The sequence below is a fragment of the Orycteropus afer genome, unplaced genomic scaffold (assembly GCF_000298275.1).
Source record: "Orycteropus afer afer isolate SDZICR_OR568_19922 unplaced genomic scaffold, OryAfe1.0 scaffold00062, whole genome shotgun sequence".
Classification (NCBI taxonomy): Eukaryota; Metazoa; Chordata; class Mammalia; order Tubulidentata; family Orycteropodidae; genus Orycteropus; species Orycteropus afer.
This window is the reverse complement of record NW_006921649.1, coordinates 7,031,167-7,051,834: the sequence shown is the minus strand read 5'-3', so window position 1 is coordinate 7,051,834 and position 20,668 is coordinate 7,031,167. Positions and strand designations below refer to the sequence as shown.

Genomic DNA, 20,668 nt, shown 5'->3' with positions numbered 1-20,668 from the left:
ACAGTTCAGAAAGAGATGCTGTTTCTAAGCCATGGGGGAGCTGAGCAGGAAAGGTAGACTTGCCCAAGTGATAGGGTAGAAGAAGCCACAGAAGCCTGGCCCCTTATTTCTAACCCCATAAACTTCCAGAGGGGGAATTGGTGGTTCAGTGGTAGAATTCTCAGCTTCTATGCTAAAGCATTAGGTTCAATTCCCAGCCGATGCATGTCATGGGCAGCCATGATCCATCTGTCAGTGCAGGCTTGCATGTTGCTGTGATGCAGTGAAGCTTCCAGACTAATATGGACCAGGAAGAAAGACCTGGAAAATCAGCCAGTGGAAACCCTATGGATAACACTGGTCCAATCCACAACCCATCATGAGGATGGCACAGGACCAGGCAGCATTTCGTTCTGTTGTGCGTGGGGTTGCCATGGGTCAGAAACTGACTCAATGGCAGCTAATAATAACAAATATACAAAAGCTTGAGACTGAAAGGACTGATCTTGTTCTACCTCAGAATTCCCACATGTATCTGTACCTGGTAGGCAATGCTGAGAGCATCTGAGCTGGTGGTTTTGCGTGGTGCAGTCTGATAGAAGTTAATACCTCATTCATGTACACTTGTGTTTTTTCCCAGTGTGACTACTCATTCCATTCAGTCCATTGAAATTTTCCCATCTCGACTATTTTGGATAGGAGGAACTACATTTACATCCTCAATATCCTGCATTAAAAAATAATAAAAATAAATAAATCTGATTCTTCAGATACCAAAACCAAACCAAACTCAATGCCGTCGAGTCAGATCTGACTCATAGTGACCCCTCCTGGCTTTCCAAAGTGATATCACTACAGAAGTAGATTGCCCTGTCTTCCTTCCAAGGAGTGGCTGGTAGTTTTGAACCACCAGCCTTAGCAGTCAAATGCCTTAGGCACTATGCCACCAGACTCTTCAGATAGTACCTGTAATAACAAAATAGGAAAATTCCCCACGGACTGGATTAAAACTCTGCCGCCCTGAAGGTCAGCTCTGCAGGGCCCTTAGAGAACATTTATTTCAGTCTTTGTTTTACTGATAGGAAAATTTTAAGCCAGAGAAGTTAAAGACAACTTAGCAAAAGCAAAGATCCTTGTCATCTGAACAGACTATTTGTTGAGGTTTTTGTTTATTTGTTTTCCACCCAACCACACTATCTCAGGTAAAACTAAATGAGAAAAAGACGACCTTTTTCTATTTTCCTCTAGAGCAGCACCTCCACCTCAGTTCTGAAGTGTGAGCAAGGTCCCTATTTCTCTTTTCTGGAATCAAAGAAGGAATAAAGCATTGCTGCTTTATTCACAAAAGGACAGAGAAGAAAATACGACTCATCCATTTGCATCAGTTGAGAAAGGGCATTGGATCCAGAAGGCTAGTTTCCCAAAGGTAGAGATAACTCAAATATCCATCAAGTATTCATCAACAAACGAATGGATAAACAAAATACAGAAGCTACATGCCATGGAGCACTACTCAACCATAAGGAGGAATGAAGTCCTGATATATGATATAATGTGGATGAACCTTGAAAACATTATGCTGAGTGAAATAAGTCAGTCACAAAAGTACAAATATTGTATGTTCCCACTTATATGGAATATATGGAATTGAAAAATGCATGGAGAGAAGGGTTTATTTGTTAGGTGGGAGGGAGAAATGGGCAGGTATTGCTTAAGGGATGTTGAGTTTCTGTTTAAAGGTGATGGAAAAAATTAGAGACAGATAATGCTGATAATTGCACAATATGGTAGATACAATTAATGTCAATGAATTGGACATATAAAAATGGTTGAAATGACAAATATTTTGTTATACATATTTCACCACAATTAGATGTTTTCAAAAATGAGAATTAGAAATTTCCTTCAGGTTTGATGCGGCCAATTAAATAGTAGTGGCCTCGACCAAGAGTCAGAAACTGTTGCTCCAGATATGGACATGTGTCAGTAGAACTGGCCCTCACCTTGGTAGTCAAGTGGGAACCCTCTCAGTGGGCCCCTTGGGCCTCCACCCCTTGTCCCCTGGTGTTTTGTTGGCTTTTTCCTTCTGGTCCATCTTTTCTGGATCCATCCAATTCAGTGAACCTAATGTGGCTGCTCCTGAATGTCCTGAGATAATTTGGGGACAAACTAGAGGGACAATGACTCACCTTTTTCACATGACCCTTCTGCCCTATTTCTTTCTCAGGTGCCTTGGCCGTGAGGCTTCATCATCCTCCCAGACATGAGACAGGAAAAAAATTTTTGGTAGAGCTGTCTTCTCTCCCTGACCTGAGGGTGACAGCCAGCCCTCCCTTCTAGTTTTCTCAGAAAGGGGAAGGAAAAGAACTCATCTTTAGTAAAGGCAAAAATAAAGTGAGGAACTGGGCTCTGAAATGCAAATACAATCTACCAAGTTATCTGTCTGAGTACCAACAGAGAGGAGGGAGCAGTAGTGTGGAAAATCCAAAAGAATGGCTAATCCCACAACATTTTATATTGGATTTGGGAGTCTAGCCAGTGATTTTTTTCTCTTCCATCAAGTTTGCCATCCCCATTCTCTTTGCTTAAACCAATATATTACTTTTTCCATAGAGTATAGTGACTGATAGTGTCCCTACAGCAAGCTAGGCAAAAGAAACCGGTTGAGGGTTTTAAACGTTGCTATAAAGCACCCTTAAAAGTAAATAGATTAATTCTTTCCCACCCACTGTCCCATGTTTCTCTCCTTCATTCTCCTTTCTCTTCAAATGCCAAGATAATTTCTTTCCACATCCAGACAGAATTGGGTTTGCTGCCTCACCCTGCCAGGTAGATCTGGTCCTCAGCTTCCCTGCTTTTCTCTGTGATGTTTCACACAGAAATTATCCTCATGATGTGGTGCTCTCATAAAACTTCCCCCTGTCACAGAAAGAGAGTGCTGCTGACCCCAAAAGTTTAGGATTTTTTTTTTTTGAAGTAAAGTTCACATAACATAGAATTAACTGTTTTAAAGTGTATAATTCAGTGGCATTTAGTACATTCACAGTGTTACATAACCATCACCTCTATGTAATCCCAAACCATTTGCATCACTCCAAAAGGAACCTTGTAACCATTAGACAATCAATCCCTCCAGCCTTTGACAATCTTCTCTCTATTTCTAGATATTTCCTATAAATTGTTGTTGTTATTAGGTGCTTTTGAATCGACTCACTCATAGTGACCCTATGTACAACAGAATGAAACACTGTCCAGTCATGTGCCATCTTCATAGTCCTTCCTGTATTTGAGCTCATCATTGCAAACACTGTGTCAATCCATCTCTTGGAGGGTCTTCTTCCCTTTTTTCATTGACCCTCCACTTTACCAAGCATGATATCCTTCTCCAGGAAATGGTCCCTTCTGACAATAAGACCAAGGTAGGTGAGATGAAGTCTGGCCATTCTTGCTTCCAAGATCCAATCCAGCCTATTCCTATAAATGGAATCATATAGTGTCTGGATTTTGTGTCTGGCTTCCTTCACTTAGCATAATGTTTTCAAGGTTCATCTACATTATAGTATGTGCAGTATTTCATTCCTTTTTATGGCTGAAAAATATTCCATTGTAGGGATATACCACATTTTGCTTAACTCCTCATGGACATTTGGATTGTTTCTTCCTTTGAACTATTGTGAACAGTGCTGCTATAAGCATGTATGTACAGCTTTTTATCTGAATACCTATTTTCAGTCCTTCTGAGTTTATACCTAGGAGTGGAATCTCTGGGTCATATGATAATTCTGTGTTTAACTTTTCTAGGAACTGCCAAACTGTTTTCCACAGTGGCTGCAACATTTTACATTCCCACCAGCAATGGATGACGATTGCAGTTTCTCCACATCCTTACCAACTCTTATCTTCTGTCTTTTTTGATCAAATCCATCCTAGTGACTGTGAAATGGTATCTCACTGGGACTCCTAGGGCTTTGTACTCAGCACCTCCTATGTGCTACATGCTATGGGGTAGGAACAGGATAGACACTGACCTGTTCTGTCACTGATGAGTCCAGGTGTATCATCATTCTTTGAAAGTAATAAGAAAGAGAAAGAAGCATCTAGCCTTCTCCCAGAGTATTTCGATCCTGCACATTACTGGGTTGGATGTAGTTATCAGCACTGCCCATGTTACTAAGTTTTAAAGCCCTTTTTTCAGTAGTTAACTACTGGAGCCTTGATATCCCAGTTTCACTGAGCTTACAGGACATATTTTATGGTGTTTGATGGTTTCTTTGTTCCACTTAATTTTCTGTGCTGAGTTCTTTTTTTATGGATTTTCTTTTCATTTATTTCATTGTTGTTGATTTTGTGTTTACTGTTTTATTATTATTATTTTCTTCTTTGTTTTGGTGACTAGATTTATTAATTTGGTTACTCTGAAATTTACCTTGATCTTCCTAAATTTATACCATTAGGTTATATTTTTATATTGCCTTGCCTTCTTCTCCATATGAAAGTTCTATAACCACCCCCATTTATTCCCCTTTTTATTTTGTAGTTGTCATCATTTACAGATCGACATCTCTGGTTCCCTAGTTTCAGTTTTACAACTTTATTTCGCTCTTCAGAATTCCTTATCTGGTTTGGTATCTGGGTAATCCGGTCATCTGTCTTAATCTCAGGTTGTTTTCTGGTTTCTTTGATTCTCTGTTCAAAGGACTCCCTTTAATATTTCTCACAAGGATGGTCTGGTTTATATAAATTCCCCTAAATTCTGTTTATGTGGAAATGTCCTAATTTGCTGTCATATTTGAAAGACAACTTGTTGGATATATGATTCTTGCTTGGCAATTCTTTTCTTCTCAGAGTTTTATATATGTCCTCTCATTGCATTCTTTCCTGCATTGTTTATATTGAGAAATCAGAGCTTAGTCTTACTGGTATCCCTTTGTAAGTAATATTTCATCTTTCATGAGCTGCTCTCAGAATTCCTTCTTTGTCTTTGGCTTTAGAGAGTTTGACTATGATATGTCTTGTTGTCTGTTTTGGGGGAGGGGGTTCTACCCTGTATGGTGGTGTACTGCCTAAGGCATTTGACTACTAACCAGAACGCTGGCAGTTCAAACCCACCAGCCACTCTTCAGAAGGAAGACTGAGAAATCTACTTCCATAGAGATACCACCTCAAAAACCCAAGGAGGGGTCACTATGAGTCAGATTCGACTCAATGGCAGTGAGTTTGGTTTTGGTTTGGTAACTTGTATGGTAGACCTTTATGTATGGTCTACCCTTACTCATCTATCTTTGCAAAGAAATTTGGAGGATAGCTACTAGCCAACTGACTGGAAGAGATCCATATTTATACCCATTCCAAAGAAAGGTGATTCCACATAATATGGAAATTATTAAATAATATCATTAATATCACATGCAAGTAAAATCTTGCTAAAGATAATTTATAAACAGTTGCAACGGTATATTGACAGGGACCTTCCAGAAATGCAAGTGGGTTCAGAAGAGGACATGGAATGAGGGATATCATTGCTGATACCAGAATGGATCTTGCCTGAAAGCAAAGAATACCAGAAAGGTGTTTACTTGTGTTTTCAACTATGCAAAAGCATTCAACTGTGTGGATCATAACAAATTATGGATAAGATTGAGAAGAATGGGAATTCCGGAACACTTAATTATGCTCATGAGGAATTTGTGCATAGACCAAGAGGCTGTCATTCAAACAGAAAAAGGGGACACTGCATGATTTAAAATCAGGAAGGAAGTGTGTCAGGGTTGTATCATTTCACCATACTTATTCATTCTGTATACTGAGCAAATAATCCAAGAAGCTGCACTACATGAAGACCAACGTGGCATCAGGATTGGAGAAAAACTCATTAACAACCTGCAATATGCAGACAGTATAACCTTGCTTGCTGAAAGTGATGATGACTTGAAGCACTTAGTGATGAAAATTAAAGGCTATTGTCTGCAGTATGGATTACACCTCAACATAAAGAAAATGACAATCCTCACAACTGGACCAACAAGCAACATCACAATAAATAGAGAAAAGATTGGAGTTCTCAAAGACTCCATATTACTTGTTTCCACAAGCAATGCCAATGGGAGCAGCAGTCAAGAAATCAGACGTCATATTGCACTGGGCAACTCTGCTGCAAAAGACCTCTTTAAAGTGTTGAAGAGCAAAGATGTCTCTTTGAAGACTAAGGTGTGCCTAACCCAAGCCATGGTGTTTTCAAATGCCTCAATGCACGTGAAAGCTGGACAATGAATAAGAAGACCAAAGAAGAGTTGATGCTTTTGAGTTGTGGTGTTGGTGAAGAATACTGAAAGTACCATGGACTGCCAGAAGAACTAACAAATCCTGTCCTGGAAGAAGTGCATCCGGCACCTGAAATACTCCTTCAAAGCGAGAATGGGCAGACTTCATCTCATCTACTTTGGTCATGATGTCAGAAGGGACCATTCCTTGGAGGAGGATATCATGTTTGGTCAAGTGGAGGGTCAATGAAAAAGGGGAAGGTCCTCAATTAAACGGATGGACACAGTGGCTGCAACAGTGGGCTAAGGTATAGCAAGGATTGTGAGGCTGACACAGGACCTGGCAGTGTTTCATTCTGTTGTACATAGACTAACTATGAGTTGGAGCTGACTTGACAGCACCTAACAACAACAAAAACAACCCTGTATGGTGTTCATTCCCTCTTTGGATGGAAACCTTCTTGTCTTTCATGATATTAGGAACGCTTTCTGCCAACAAATCTTCAGAAATTCTCTCTGACCTCTTTTTTATTTCTGCCTATTCTGGAATTCCAAGAGTATATAAATAAATGTCCCAAATAACTCTTAGGCTTTCTTCATTTTTTGCCATTCTTTTTAATGATTCTTCCTCAAACAGATTAATTGCAAGAGATTTGTCTTCTATTTTGCTGATTCTTTCTCCCATTGATTCAATTCTACTTCTGTGTTCTTTCATTGATTATCAATTTCTGATAATTTATTATCAATCTTATGGATTTCTAGTTATTATTATTCTGCTGCCACAGAGATACCTCTTATTTATGCCTCACTAATGACCACTGACTCTGAACACTCTACTACACAATCAGTTGTTTTGGGACCTACTGTGTGTACCCCTTTGGAATACAGACCTGTCTCACCACTCAGGAAGCTCATGTGCCGGAAAGACTGATAAAAGTCTTTGAGATTTACAACTGGCCTGGAGCACTGTGAGCCATTTTTCTGGATATGTCCAGCCCCTGCTCAAGAAGCACTCAGGAAGCAATGGAAACCCAGTCAGGAGGCTGCCAGCTGGGTCCCATTAGGTGACCTGAGTCTGCAGCATCTCCCCAAAGTGAAGGCACCTGACCATTATCCTCTGTGACTAAAGCTAAAATCAGTCTTCTTCCTAAGTGACCCTAAGAATCCAAGTGGCATGAGATTCCCAGGGAAGCTAAGTGAGTTGCTGTTGTTGTTAGGTGCTGTCAAGTCATCTATGACTCATAATGACCTCATGTTTATTCAGCATACAGATTGAATAAGTATGGTGAAAGGATACAACCCTGATGCACTCCCTTCTTGATTTTAAACCATTCAGTGTCCCCTTGTTCTGTTCAAATGACAGCCTCCTGGTCTATGTACAAGTTCCTCATGAGCACAGTTAAGTGCTCTGGAATTTCCATTCTTCTCAGTGTTGTCCATAATTTGTCATGATCCACACAATTGAATACTTTTGCATAGTCAATAAAACACAAGTAAACATCTTTCTGGTATTCTTTGCCTTGAGCCAAGATCCATCTGACATCAGCAATGATATCCCTCATACCACATCCTCTTCTGAATCCAGCTTGCATTTCTGAAAGTTCAGTATCAATATACTGCTGAAACCATTTTTGAATTATCATCAGTAACATTTCACTTGCATACAATATTAAGGATATTGTTTGATAATTTCCATATTCTGTGGGATCACCTTTCTTTGGAATGGGTACAAATATAGATCTCTTCCAGTCAATTGGCCAGGTAGTTATCTTCCAAATCCCTTGGCATAGTCGAGTGAGCACCTCCAGTGTGGCATCCATTTGTTGAAACATCTCAATGGGTATCCCGTCAATTCCTGGAGCCTTGTTTTTCACAACCTCCTTCATTGCAGCTTCGACTTCCTCCTTCAGTACCATTGTTTCTAGATCATATGCCACCTCCTGAAATGAATGAACATTGACCAGTTCTTTTTGGTACAGTGACTCTGTGCATTCTTTCCATCTTCTTTGGATTTTTCCTGCATCATTCAATATATTGCCCATAGAATCTTTCAATATTGCAACTCAAGCCTTAATTTTTTTCTTCAGTTCTTTAGGCTTGAGAAATGCCAAGTGTGTTCTTCCCTTTTGGCTTTCCAACTCCATGTCTTTGCACATTTCATTATAATAACTGAATGTCTTCTCAAGCTGCTCTTTGAAATCTTCTGTTTAGCTCTTTTATCTTGTCATTTCTTCCATTTGCTTTAGCTACTCTCCATTCAAGGGCAAGTTACAGAGTCTCTTCTGACATCCATTTTGGTCTTTTCTTCCTTTCCTGTCTTTTTAATGACCTTTTGCTTTCTTCATGGATGATGTTCTTGATGTCATCCCACAATTCCTCTGGTTTTTGGTCATTGGTGTTCAGTGTATCAAATCTATTCTTTAGATGGTCTCTAAATTCAGGAGGGATATATTCAAGGTCATATTTTGGCTCTCATGGACTTGTTTTAATTGTCTTCAACTTCATCTTGAACTTGCATAGTTGCGTAGTTGATGGCCTGTTACACAATCAGCTCCTGGCCTTGTGAGGGAGAGAGAAAAAGACAGAAGCACTGTCTTTGAATATGCCACCCCCACACCCAGCTTCTAGAGAAGAATGCTTGTAGGCCAATGAAAGCAACTCTGTCCTAGTGACAATGTCAAGGCTGATACTAACCTTTCCCTACAGCCTCTTCCAAGACTTAGATAACTGAGCTCAGACCACAGTCATATTATAGGTCTTATCTTTGCATTTTAAAGGTCAGAAAGAGATGGAGTAACAAGATGGGTAAGCTCCTGGATCACAAAGACTTAAGTTTGAACCTGATTCTTCCATGTATTAGCTAAGCTCTCTTCATGATGTTACCTCATCTCTGTTAACTTCAGTTTATTCATTTGTTCACTGCTAGTCCACTCTGCAGAAGGAAGACTGGGCAATCTACTTCTGTAAAGATTTACCACCTCAGAAACCCAAAGGGGGTCACCATGAGTCACAATCGACTCAATGGCAGTCAGTTTGGGTTTTTTTTGTTTCTTTGTTTGTTTTTTTGTTTAATCCTAATGCTGTGAAATAATTGCTTGAATGGAGGGATAGTGAAAGGATCATGAGAGTTTGGAGAGAGCAGTTCATTTAACTTGAGTTTGTACAGGAAAGTTTCATAGAAAATATTCTTTTGAAGGGATACTTGATAGCTGGGAAGGGGTTTCCTAAACAGAGAAGGGGAAAAGGAACAGCACAAGCAAGGCATGGAAACATCCAAGTTCTTGGTACATTCATGTACTAGGTGAAAAGGGGTGGAAAAAGGGCTAAGAAGGCTGGGCTGTTGACAGAAATGTAGCATCACTGCATCATTATAAGCATGGACAGACCTGGGTTCATCTGAGCTTAGAAATACAACCTTCAGTACCTCAGTTTCCTCTTCTGTAAAACAGTGGTTGTATTGTGAGAAGCAATGACATAAAACATTGTAGTTGTTCCCAGGGATGCCATATCAAAGAACCACAAGTGAGTGGCTTTAAACAATAGGAAGGTATTGTGTCTTAGTTCTGGAGACTAGAAGTCCAAATTGAGGATGTTGGCCATGTTCTCTCATAAGGCTCTTAGGGAAGATCCTTTCTTGTCTCTAAACTCCTGGTAGTCCCAGATATTTCCTGGCTTATATATTCATCTTCACGTGGTTATCCTTCCTCTGTCTTTGTGTCTAGTATCCTCTTTTATAAAGACACCACTTACATAGGATTAGGATCCACCTTACTCCAGTATGACCTCATGTTATCTTACCTGATAACATCTTCAAAGACTCTACTTCCAAACAAGGTCACATACACAGGTACCAGAAGTTAGGACTTTAACATAAGTTTTGAGGGGAATGCAATTAAATCAACAGCATACATGTAAGGCACTCAGTTCAATACTTCATGCATAATAAATGGTATGTTAAATTGTTACATAATATTATAATTTTATAGTAAAATTATATATAAATATAGCTTTATATTTTATAAATATTATAACAAAAATGTGTTGTTGTGATCATTGTTACAATTTATAGTGTAGGCCACAGAGAATCCTTGAAAGTATACGTATAGATTGTTGTTGTTTGTTGTGTGCCATCAAGTCAGACCCGACTCATAGCGACCCCTCCTTGGGTTTCCAAGGCAGTATCACTACAGAAGTAGATTACCCCGTCTTCCTTCCGAGGAGTGGCTGGTGGGTTTGAACCTCCAGCCTTCTGGTTAGCAGTCAAGTGCCTTAGGCACTATGCTACCAGAGCTCCCATGTATAGATTAGATAATATTAAGATTTTCTCCCCTCCTATAAATTTAAGACAGTGGGCTGCTAACCAAAAGTTCAGCAGTTCAAACCCACCAGCTACTCTGTGGAAGAAAGACAAGACAGTGTGCTTCTGTAAAGATTTACAGCTTTGGAAACCCTGTGTGGTTCTCTATGAGTCAGAATCCTCTCGATGGCAGTAGGTTTGGTTTGGTTTATAAATTACTTAAGGGCAAGAACTGTACACCATAGTGTAGAATAGATTGTGGTGTGCATTTAACATGTTTAGGTGCTCAATACATAACTTCATTGGTTATTAATTGAAAATATTGACAAAGAAATGGGTTAAATTTTGCACTCACCATCCTTAGTGTTTCTCAGCTATGGGGATTATGAATATGTTCCCATGTCAGCATCATTCTCCCAGTAAGAGAAAAAAATTCTTTCCTTTGATGTAGGTTTTTAGTGACTTTTGTATTTCAATTTCATATCAGCTGGTGAAGTACAAAACCATGTGAGTCTGAGTTGCAGCCTTCAGTACAGAAAGAGTATATTAAATATCTCAAATAATACACTCCTTGGTCTAGGATGAAGAAGAAGAGATAGGCTTAAGTTACAGAATGGTCTGAGTAAGGTGAACAGGGACTTTTTCTCAAGGATATCGTTAGAAATCCATGTCAGGTCATAAAACTTCAAAGCTGAAAGAGACTTTAAAGATTATCTGAAACAAATTTCTCTATCAAATTTTATGTATTTAAAAGCAAATAATAATAATAATAATAAACAATCACAATACATTTTCAGAGTACATTTCATTTCTCTAATACACAAAACTTCCTTTTGGGCTAGATACTATTTCCATTCTCTAGATGAAGAAACTGAGACTTGAGGTCATGAATGTGAATGATTTAGTTCACAAAGTGAGAAATTACTGGAGCCCTAGTCTTTTATTTTGCAAAGACAGGGTACCGTATGTTGAGAGCCTCTAAGGGTTAGTTAGTATGGATTAGAAATACAAATAAATTCAAGAACAACTGAGTTGAGTTCTAGAGGAAAGATCTGTGTGATTTTTTTTTTCAAAGGAAACAAAGATCTTTCAAGATCTAAGGAAAGAGCCAATCCTTGTCCTCCCTCCTTGATATGGCCTCAATGCTCTCTGTCCAGGAGAGATCCCCAGGCCAGGTTGAGACAGGGCTTACTCAGCATGGTGATGCATATGCACCTGTATTTGAATGAAAACCAACATCCCACCTGGGCACTGGGGCCTATATCTGTCTCAGCCTTTCCTGTCTAAGAAGAGATACTCTTTTCTTGCTTGTGCTTGTTAGTCATATTCACACGCTGCTCTAGTTTACCTCAGGAGTCCGATGGAGAAATTTCTGAAATCCCCATGGAGGGACGACCCAGTGCATTTTACGTTGGTTGATTTAGAAAAAGGAGTAAAAGCTAGAGATATGGGAGATAACTTCTCATGCCCGTTAACAAAAACACATTTCATCTTCCCAGCATATCACTCCCTCTCCCCTCCTTCACCCCTGCCAGGGAGGAACCGCAGATGGTTATCACTCAAGAATGTAACTAGGGAAACCACAAACCTGCCCCAATCGCTATGGAGACAGCCATTTATGTGTTCGGCCTCTGAGTATTTGTGACATCAGCAAGGCCAGCGACTAAAACACGGATACTTCTTACAAAGAAAGACGTTTTCTTCCCCATGAGGAAGGTTGAAAATTGATGTGTGTTACTTTCAGGGCTCCAACCTGCCTCCATGCAGGTGTGTTTGTAAAGGGACAATCCATTTTATAGAGGATTCAGTAAGGAGCCTTTAGAGCCATTGTGCCTGAATGCAGAGTTTGTGAACCAACAGTCATTTTAAGGATTAGGAACACAATGTGAATGAATGATGCACTGAGAATAAATCTATTTCCAACTGAGTCAGCCCCAGGGGTATAATAGTTTGCCTGGGATTGACTGGTTTTTTGGAACGAAATGGCAATTTTCAGTGTTAAAACAAGGAAAGTCCCAGGCAAGTCTTGGCAAATTAGTCACCCTAGGTATAAAGCTCTTTGGTTCTAATATCAGGTTGGCACAAAAAGACAGGTGAATTTAAGGCAAACTTCAAAATGTAAGCACATTTTGCAACAGAAACCACACTTCCATTGTAGTCCCCAAGTCTAGAAGTTGTTGGACAGCAAATGAAACATTCTTATCATAGATATGGCCTGCTTCAGTTTGATATTCTTTTTGTTTTGTTTTGTTTTGTTGTTTCATTTATCTAGAAATGCCAGGAATTCATTTCAAACGTAAACGCGTCCAAACTCAGTGTGAGCTCTGCTTTTTCCCAATAACAAGTCATAATGCTAAATCAGTTGGCAGGGATATTTTTCCCACACATTTTTCATCACAAATTCATTTGCTGAATCCCAACATATAGGAAACTATGTAAACACGGAAGCAGAGTTATTGATATTTCCCAGTGATGTGTAAAGCCTCCCTTTATTCTCCCAGGTCTGGTGTGCCTCTTTGTTACCAATCCATCATCCGTGTGCGCATTATTGCAGAGCGTGCTTTCTGGACCATCTACTAGAGTGGATGCAGTTATCCTCCTGCTGAGAAGTTGCATATGTTAAACAGAAATATGATATATACTAAATAAAAGCCAGTATGCTAGCTGTGCGGCAAAGTATGCATAATGATGCTCGTTAAAATAGATCCCTGCTTTCATTTTTAACTAAGTTCTAGGTAAGATGTTCTGATCAGAGAGCTTAATTAACCTAGGACTCTGCCCTTTACAAAGTAGGTTTGGTTAGTTGAAGTCTCTGGAATGCTAACAGTCACTTAATTGTCGACATGCTTCTGTAAACATGACTGGATAAACACATTAAATTTCAGAGGTTAATAATCGTTTGCTTTACTTATTTTAAAGGCGTTCTAGTGGTGCAGTGGTTAAGCACTTGGTGGTTAAGCTGACCAAAAAGTCAGTAGTTTGAATCCACCAGCAACTCCTCAAGAAAAAATGTGGTGAGTCAGCTTCCGTAAAAACTTAAAACCTTGGAACCCCTTGGGGCAGTTCTACACTATCCCATAGGGTTGCTTTGAGTTGGAATTGACTCAACAGCGGTGCATGGTAATGGGTTTACCTGTTTTCTAATATACATCTGCATTTACATGCATATAGTAGGGAGATATTACATGTAATTATATATGTAGAAAAAATAGGCATAAGGTTGTCAGTTATGTAGGCAGGAATCTTTGCAGATACTTAAATAATTCATGGATCAGTAAACTTATCTTTATGCATATATTCTTGGGTCTGGTGGACAAGTGTACAAACTGTGCAAAATAATAGATTCACCTCTTTTTGCTCATTTGAGATGTTGTTTTAATGTGGAATTACAGTAGCTCCTTAATGATGACAAGTAGTGACATTTCATTAGCAGATTGTGACTTAGATCAAGCGTTTGATTTGCCTGCAAAGTGTGACCAGATCTCAATTATAAGAAGTGTATGCATTTCTTTTGAACATAATGTTCTTTCTTTTTTTCCAGTTAAAATAACCTTGTGATTTTTTTCCTTTTCTTTTGAAGATCTTAGCCAACAGCAGACGAGCCCTTCTGTAATTTGTTCTTCAATAATGACTTTTTAGAATCTTAAACTGTCATAAAAAAAAAAAGACAGAAAGAAAAGAAAACCTTCAGAAGCATTACCAGATTTCTTGTTTTTGGCTTAAAGGACAATAGGATAATTAAAAGAAAAGAAATAGCATGTCAAAGCTACTTGGTGTTTTGTCTTTTGGGTGGTTTCATGAAAGCAGAGATTTCCTGATTTTTAGAGTTGCAACATTGTGTTGCTCCTCAGACTAGAAAAAGAAGTTCACCTGGAATATATATGTGTGCAAACAGATATATTTTGTCAAAAACAAATTTAAATTACTTTAGTCTTTAGAATTCTTTTGTACCTCTTAAGATAATTAAGATGTAAAAACCCGCAGGTGGTAACCTTCTTTCAGATATTGCCAAAGGAAGTAAGTATTAGACTTCATTCCATCTATCGGGTAACTGATACAATGCCAACATCTAATAATACTCAGTTGCTCTTACAGGCTGTTTGATCATTGAATTCTGAGACCACAGACTTGCTTTGCCTTTCTAGTAAGACTTCACTTGTGGACTTCATGCAGAAGTCCTCTGTTTTGCACATTCTGTGCATATAGTTAGTGCAGAAATTAGCCAGCTGTTTATCTCCAAGGGGTACTGTACCTTAGCTTCTTCTCCCATTTAGCACAGGACTGCAGTGGCTCCAGCTCAAGTCCTAGAACAAATCACTGCTGCTGGGTTTTGAGCCCCCAGAGCGACAGTGCCCTGAGGCTAAGCTTAACCATCCATCTGACCAGATGCTGAGGCTCCCAAAACATCTGAAAGAGGAGTGAACAGCCCTGGATGTAGCTGGTGTGTAGACTTGGCATCTAGATGAGTCGTTGGGAATTTTACTTTTCTTCCAGATATTCAATGCCTGTTTTTCTGTAGATTTCTATTTTCAAAATATTCCTTACCAGGAGTTAAATGCATCATAGAAATCATTTATTTTTTCCTTCTTTCTTCCTTTACTTTCTGTTTTCCTTTTCTCCTCCTCCTCCTCTTTTTTATTTTGCTTTTTGGGAGATAGGTAGATTGCTCTTACTATTGTAGTTAGTTGTGTGTGTGTGCGTGCGTGCATGTTTTAACACCAGGATTTAGATGTACTTCTTTACATTTTTGAACTACAAAAATATTTTCATGTCGCTTCAGTGCTGAAATTTGAAATTGTAATAGAAAGAGATGCATTATGATAATAAGAGGCTATTCTACTTATGAATGGGAATTCCTGTAAAAGTGTGGTCTCCTATCTGCTATTTGTGGAGATTATTTTAAGCCCTCACTCACACTGGTTTTCCTTTCTGACTTGTTTATCTCCTCAGAGTATAAAAATACCATAGTGAGAAAGCTCTTTTCAGGGAGTTTGCATTTGGTTCTTGACTGAGGCTTCCTTTCTGAACGGGTTATAGTACCATTTTAATACATTGCCTGCTGAAATCTGAGTTTACCAGAGATGTTAGAGCAGGTACATAATATTATGAATATTTTGGGGCTTCTTGGCTTATTCACCAAACCCACTGCCATGGAGTCGATTCTGACTCATAACAACCCTATAAGATAGAGTAGAACTGCCCTCGTAGAGTTTCTAAGCCTGTAAATCTTTACAGAAGCAGGTTGCCTCATCTTTCTCCTGCAGAGCAGCTGGTGGGTTCCAACCACCAACCTCTTGGTTAGCAGCTGAATGCTTAACCACTGCCCCACCAGATCTCCTTTATTCACAGGCAGGCGGATGTAAATTAAGCTGAATATTCTGTGTAAAATAGAGGGCAACAAAAGTTGCCTCCAAAATATAGCCAGTCTTTCCCCAATCCACTATCTTTCTGCTTCGAGGTATGGCTGGCATCTTTCTCTCTCCCAGCCCCACAGCATCTTCCTACAGAATCAAAGCTTCTTTTCAAATTTACAATCTCTGATGGGGATGGGAAGAAATTCTGCAGTCTAAAGTATTCAGCTGCTAATCAAAAGGTTGGCAGTTCAAACCCACCAGCCACTCTGTGGGAAAAAGATGAGGCAGACTGCTTCTGTAAAGATGTACAGGCTTGGAAACCCTATGGGCCAGTTCTACTCCATCCTATAGGGTCACTATGAGTCAGAATCAACTCAATGGCAGTAGGTTTGGGTTTTGTTTTTGTTTTTTGGATAGGGATGGAGTACCCTGTAAGCAAGATAGGCATTAGCTTACTTGTGCTTTACTTACTAATCTGTAGTGAACAGTATCACATGGGCATCACCACATCTTTAAAGAAACCTGTGAAACTATTTGCTGCAGATTAGTAAGTAAGCTTAAATAAGCCCGTACTTACCTTGCTTATTGGGCATTCTACCTCCGGCCAGGACCTGGCACGCACACATGGCTCATGGCTCACAGCTTTTGTTCTATACCGTCGGCCCAGCCTGGCACACTGTCAGTGGAAGGACTCATTCTACAGTGTTTAGTGAATACCTGCAAAGATCTGGCACTGTCCTAGGCACAGGGTAAGTTGTTTTGTGTGACAGAAAGAATTCAGTAGCAGTGGGAAATACACTTCTTATTGCTAAGGAAACACAGAAAGGGAGCTATTCCGCTGAGTTCCTTAGGCACATTGTCTCCTTAGGGATGGTGTGCTTGGTGCACGGTGGGCAGCGAGCTTTTCTGATTTGTTTTAGAAAGGGTCTTTGAATGAACCCTTTCAAAGGCACAATATGGACCTTTGACATGAGAACTTAGAACACACATTGGTGGCCTCTGGTCCCATCAACCCCTAGAAGCAAACGGCTAAGTCTAATCCCATGGCCTCAGCTCCAGGAGGTCCTCCGTGTGTTTAGTAGCACTCCACTCAAACATGCTCAAAGAAAAGATAGTCTGTGTATATCATCCCCCCCACCCCATGCTTTAAACTAATTTTTGTGTCTCTAAGATGCAATTTTAGAAAGAAAATGTATCTAAGTCAAGGTTGCATTTATTTTGTTTTAGGAACCTCGCTACTTGCACAGTGTATCTGGGATGATTGTGGACAGTTAATTAGAGTTTTATTATTATTGTTATTATTTTGCTCAGTGCTGTGAAGGTGTGCTAGCTGAGAAGTGGAGTAACTGTTGCAGTTTTGTTTGTCCAACTGGACCCTCGTACGGGTTGCATTGCTATGTAATGGTGTATCTTAAGAATGGCTCTCTGACGATCGAGGCTGGGATACAGCTCTTGTTTACACAGCTGTAGTGAGAATTAAAGGAGACAATCTTAGTTATAATAAATATTCTTTAGGAAAACATCATCAACATTAAAGAAATCCATCGATGGAGGTATTTAAGCATAAATATTTTAAGTTTTGACACTTTTCATGTTTTAAAATAGTCTACAAAACACACACCCCAGAGATGCTTGTATTTCTATTAAAGTTTAGTTTCCTTATTACTAATAAACAACTAGGTGTCAACTGTGCCACCAATGAAAATATTTAAACATCACGTAATTGATAGTATATAAGACATCTTCCCTTTTAAACTTAAAATGATCAGGCACTCCGTGAAGACTCTTTGTCCCTACAGCTTTAGTCTTCTGGATTGCAGAGACCCTGAGGGGTTAGTGAGTAGTGGAATTTTTTTTTTTTTTTCCACATCTCCCTTTCTTTCCCCTTTTTAAAAAAATCTCCTCCCACCACTTCATTTTCTCTTCCTCCTGTGACTTTCTCTTCTCCTCTGCAGATTCCATCTTTTCCATGTAAAATGCTGTACTTTTAAAGTATCCTGTTTGGTTCCTAGCCCTTTCAAAAAGAAAAGGAGTGGAAAGGCTTCATAAATCCAGCAAATAAATAATATAGTCCAATTTGATGATTTAGATACTTTTCTACTTAGGTGGATAGTGCTGTTTTTGCCGAATTCAGCAAGTTCATTGAAAAGTTTCTTGGAGCCAAAAGCTAAGTCCACTGCATTTGTGCTTGGTAAGGTTTGGTGGCCTTGGCGTGGGGCAGGGGTTGTTGATTCATCGGCCCTTAAACGGATGATAAATCTAGAAGTTGGACGGCTGTAGTAGGCTGCCTTAATGGAACCTCTGCAGGGAATCAGCAGCCCAACACTTGTAAGAAACTGGTGAAAAAGATGCTCAGATAAGTAATATTAAAAAGGCTTCATGGAGAATTCAGAGCAGAGAGGACTCAATGAGATCCTATGTGAGCAGGAATCCGTAAGAATTCTGAACACCTCATCAAAGACATAGAACATATCAACCTAAGGAATGCTTCTGCTTCTTAAGATACTTGTTTCCTGGGTTTATTTAAAAAAAAAGAAAAAATCCTAAATATCTAACTCTTGTATCGTGTCTGTTGAGAAGATGCCGCTCCCATCTTTTGTGAGACTCCATCATCACTCTAATTATATGTATTTCATTCACCTGCATTGACATACTCCTGTGTGTCTTTTTTCACCGATGATAGTATTTTAATTTCAATTCTGCTTTCCTTCTGCGAAATATGACACCCCAAATGAGGGGAACTTATACAACTTTGCTGCCCGTTTTGCAGAAAGTCATCATGGTATAGATTAGCGAGAGTTACAAATAAAAATGTTAGTAACAGGAGATCATTTCACCTGAGAGGGATTTATTTGTTCTGAGAGAAAAGGAGGTAATATATCCATATTTTTTCAGTACCAAAAAAAAAAAATTCTCCCTGCCATCGAGTCGTTTCCGACTCATAGCGACCCCTCCTTGGGTTTCCGAGGCGGTATCTCTATGGAAATAGATCGCCCGATCTTCCTTCCAAAGAGTGGCTGGTGGGCTTGAACCACCAGTCTTCTGGTTAGCAGTCAAATGCCTTACATCGCTTTTTCAGCCGGCCTCACTAAAGAGGGTAATATAACCTCCAGAGAAAGTACAATAGACAAGCTTATGTTAATAACCATTTTCTGAATAGCGTGTTTCTTTTAAACAAAAAACCAAATAGCAGGTGAGTAATATATAATACATGATATTTAAGTTGAGGTGTCGTCACAGTAAATATCCTGAGTTACATAACACATACATTTTGATTTACATATATCTTATTTATCCTTCAACTAAAAGATCTCAGACCTCAAATGAAATGTATATTAGTTAAGATATCTTTTTTAAAAGACATTATTTTCGAACGCATAGAATGGAAAGGGAAATAAGACAAAGGCTAAAATAGGTGCATTTAATTCTCCCCAATTTAAATTTAAGTAGTACATCTTTAAGGCAATAACGATACTCCTTTTTTTCTCCCTGTCATGAGCGCCTCCATCAATGGATTTCTTTAATGTTGATGATGGTTGGTGCAGTTTGAGGAAATCTGTATTTAGTCAGAAAAATGCTTCCATAGAATGACCTACCAGATGGGCCCCATCACAGAGCAGGAGGCATCAAACCACCACAGACATTTGGTGCTTAGAATAATAAAAAGACTATAAAATTAGATTAGTTGAGTCTAATTTGGAATTGGTATATTCCCTATGCACCCTTGCCGCTCTTGGGCAGATAAAGCCTTGAGATTTAGCACTGTGTCAGAGCAGAAGACTGCAACTTCCAGTAAAAGGGAGAAGAGGGAGAGGGAGAGAGGAGGAAAGCATTCTGGGAGGTCGTGGAGGGCAGAGCAGTGACCTCCGATGATTTACAGGCCTTTAGCTTAATGAAATTGTTTCAGTGACATGACGGTAAGAGCTCGTAATGGATTGGATGCCCTAATGTAATGAAATTACTCCCTTCTGCCTAAAAAAAAAAAAAAAAAAAATGCGCAATTAATATTTACTGAGACCTGACAGCCTTTGGTGTGCTCGTCTGTGCAGTTCTCTCAGACAGTCAGAGAGGAGAGACGGAGCAGCGTGGCAGACAGGCTGGCTCGGCACGAGCTTCTGGCGGGGACGAGCAGAGCCTGCAAAGGGGTGGAGGGACAGGCACTCGGTGGCCAGGGACACCCAGCCCGGGCTGCCCGGCTCCCCGGCGCTGCCCCCACTCAGCCCTCATGCTCTCCCCTTGCTTTTCCACAGGCAACTGGACAACAACCACATCAGCTGCATTGAAGATGGAGCCTTTCGAGCGCTGCGCGATTTGGAGATCCTGTAAGTTGATTCTGCGATCACTGCCTTGTGTGTGCGAGCGTGTGTGTGTCCGGGTGAGGAGAGAGGGGGAGTGATTGTGCAGGGGGGTCCGTGTGGATGCATCTCGGTGTCTTCTGCTGCAGTGCTATTAAAATTGGGAACCGGGAGATCCCTCCGGCTCACCTTGGCCAAAGTGTTTGCAGGCAGCAAAGTGTGATTTCTCACCTCCCACGAACTGGGGTTCCAGCTAATTAAGTCTCAATTGAGTCCTTTCTCCCTCAATGATGCTCCCGCTGTATTTGTTGCTGGGTGAAGCGGATGGGCTGGACTAGCCCCCCAGCGTCTGACGGAGCATCCGGGGAGAGTCTGTGTGAGTGCGGGCATGCGGGGAGACAGGTTATAAGTCTGGGGAGACAGGAAAGAGATTAGCACCCAGAATCAGAAAGGGACCTTGTCACAGGACAGGGGAGAATGCCA

At 40.0% G+C, this 20,668-nt stretch overlaps 1 protein-coding gene across 1 annotated transcript in view; it reads left to right on the top strand.

Annotated features, from left to right (window-relative positions):
• SLIT3 (slit guidance ligand 3) overlaps positions 1-20,668 on the top strand; it is a 953,284-nt gene that overhangs the window by 709,781 nt on the left and 222,835 nt on the right. The window contains exon 6 of the mRNA XM_007939744.2: positions 20,141-20,212. Within this exon, the coding sequence (XP_007937935.1) occupies positions 20,141-20,212 (72 nt within the window). The remainder of the gene's footprint in view (positions 1-20,140; positions 20,213-20,668) is intronic.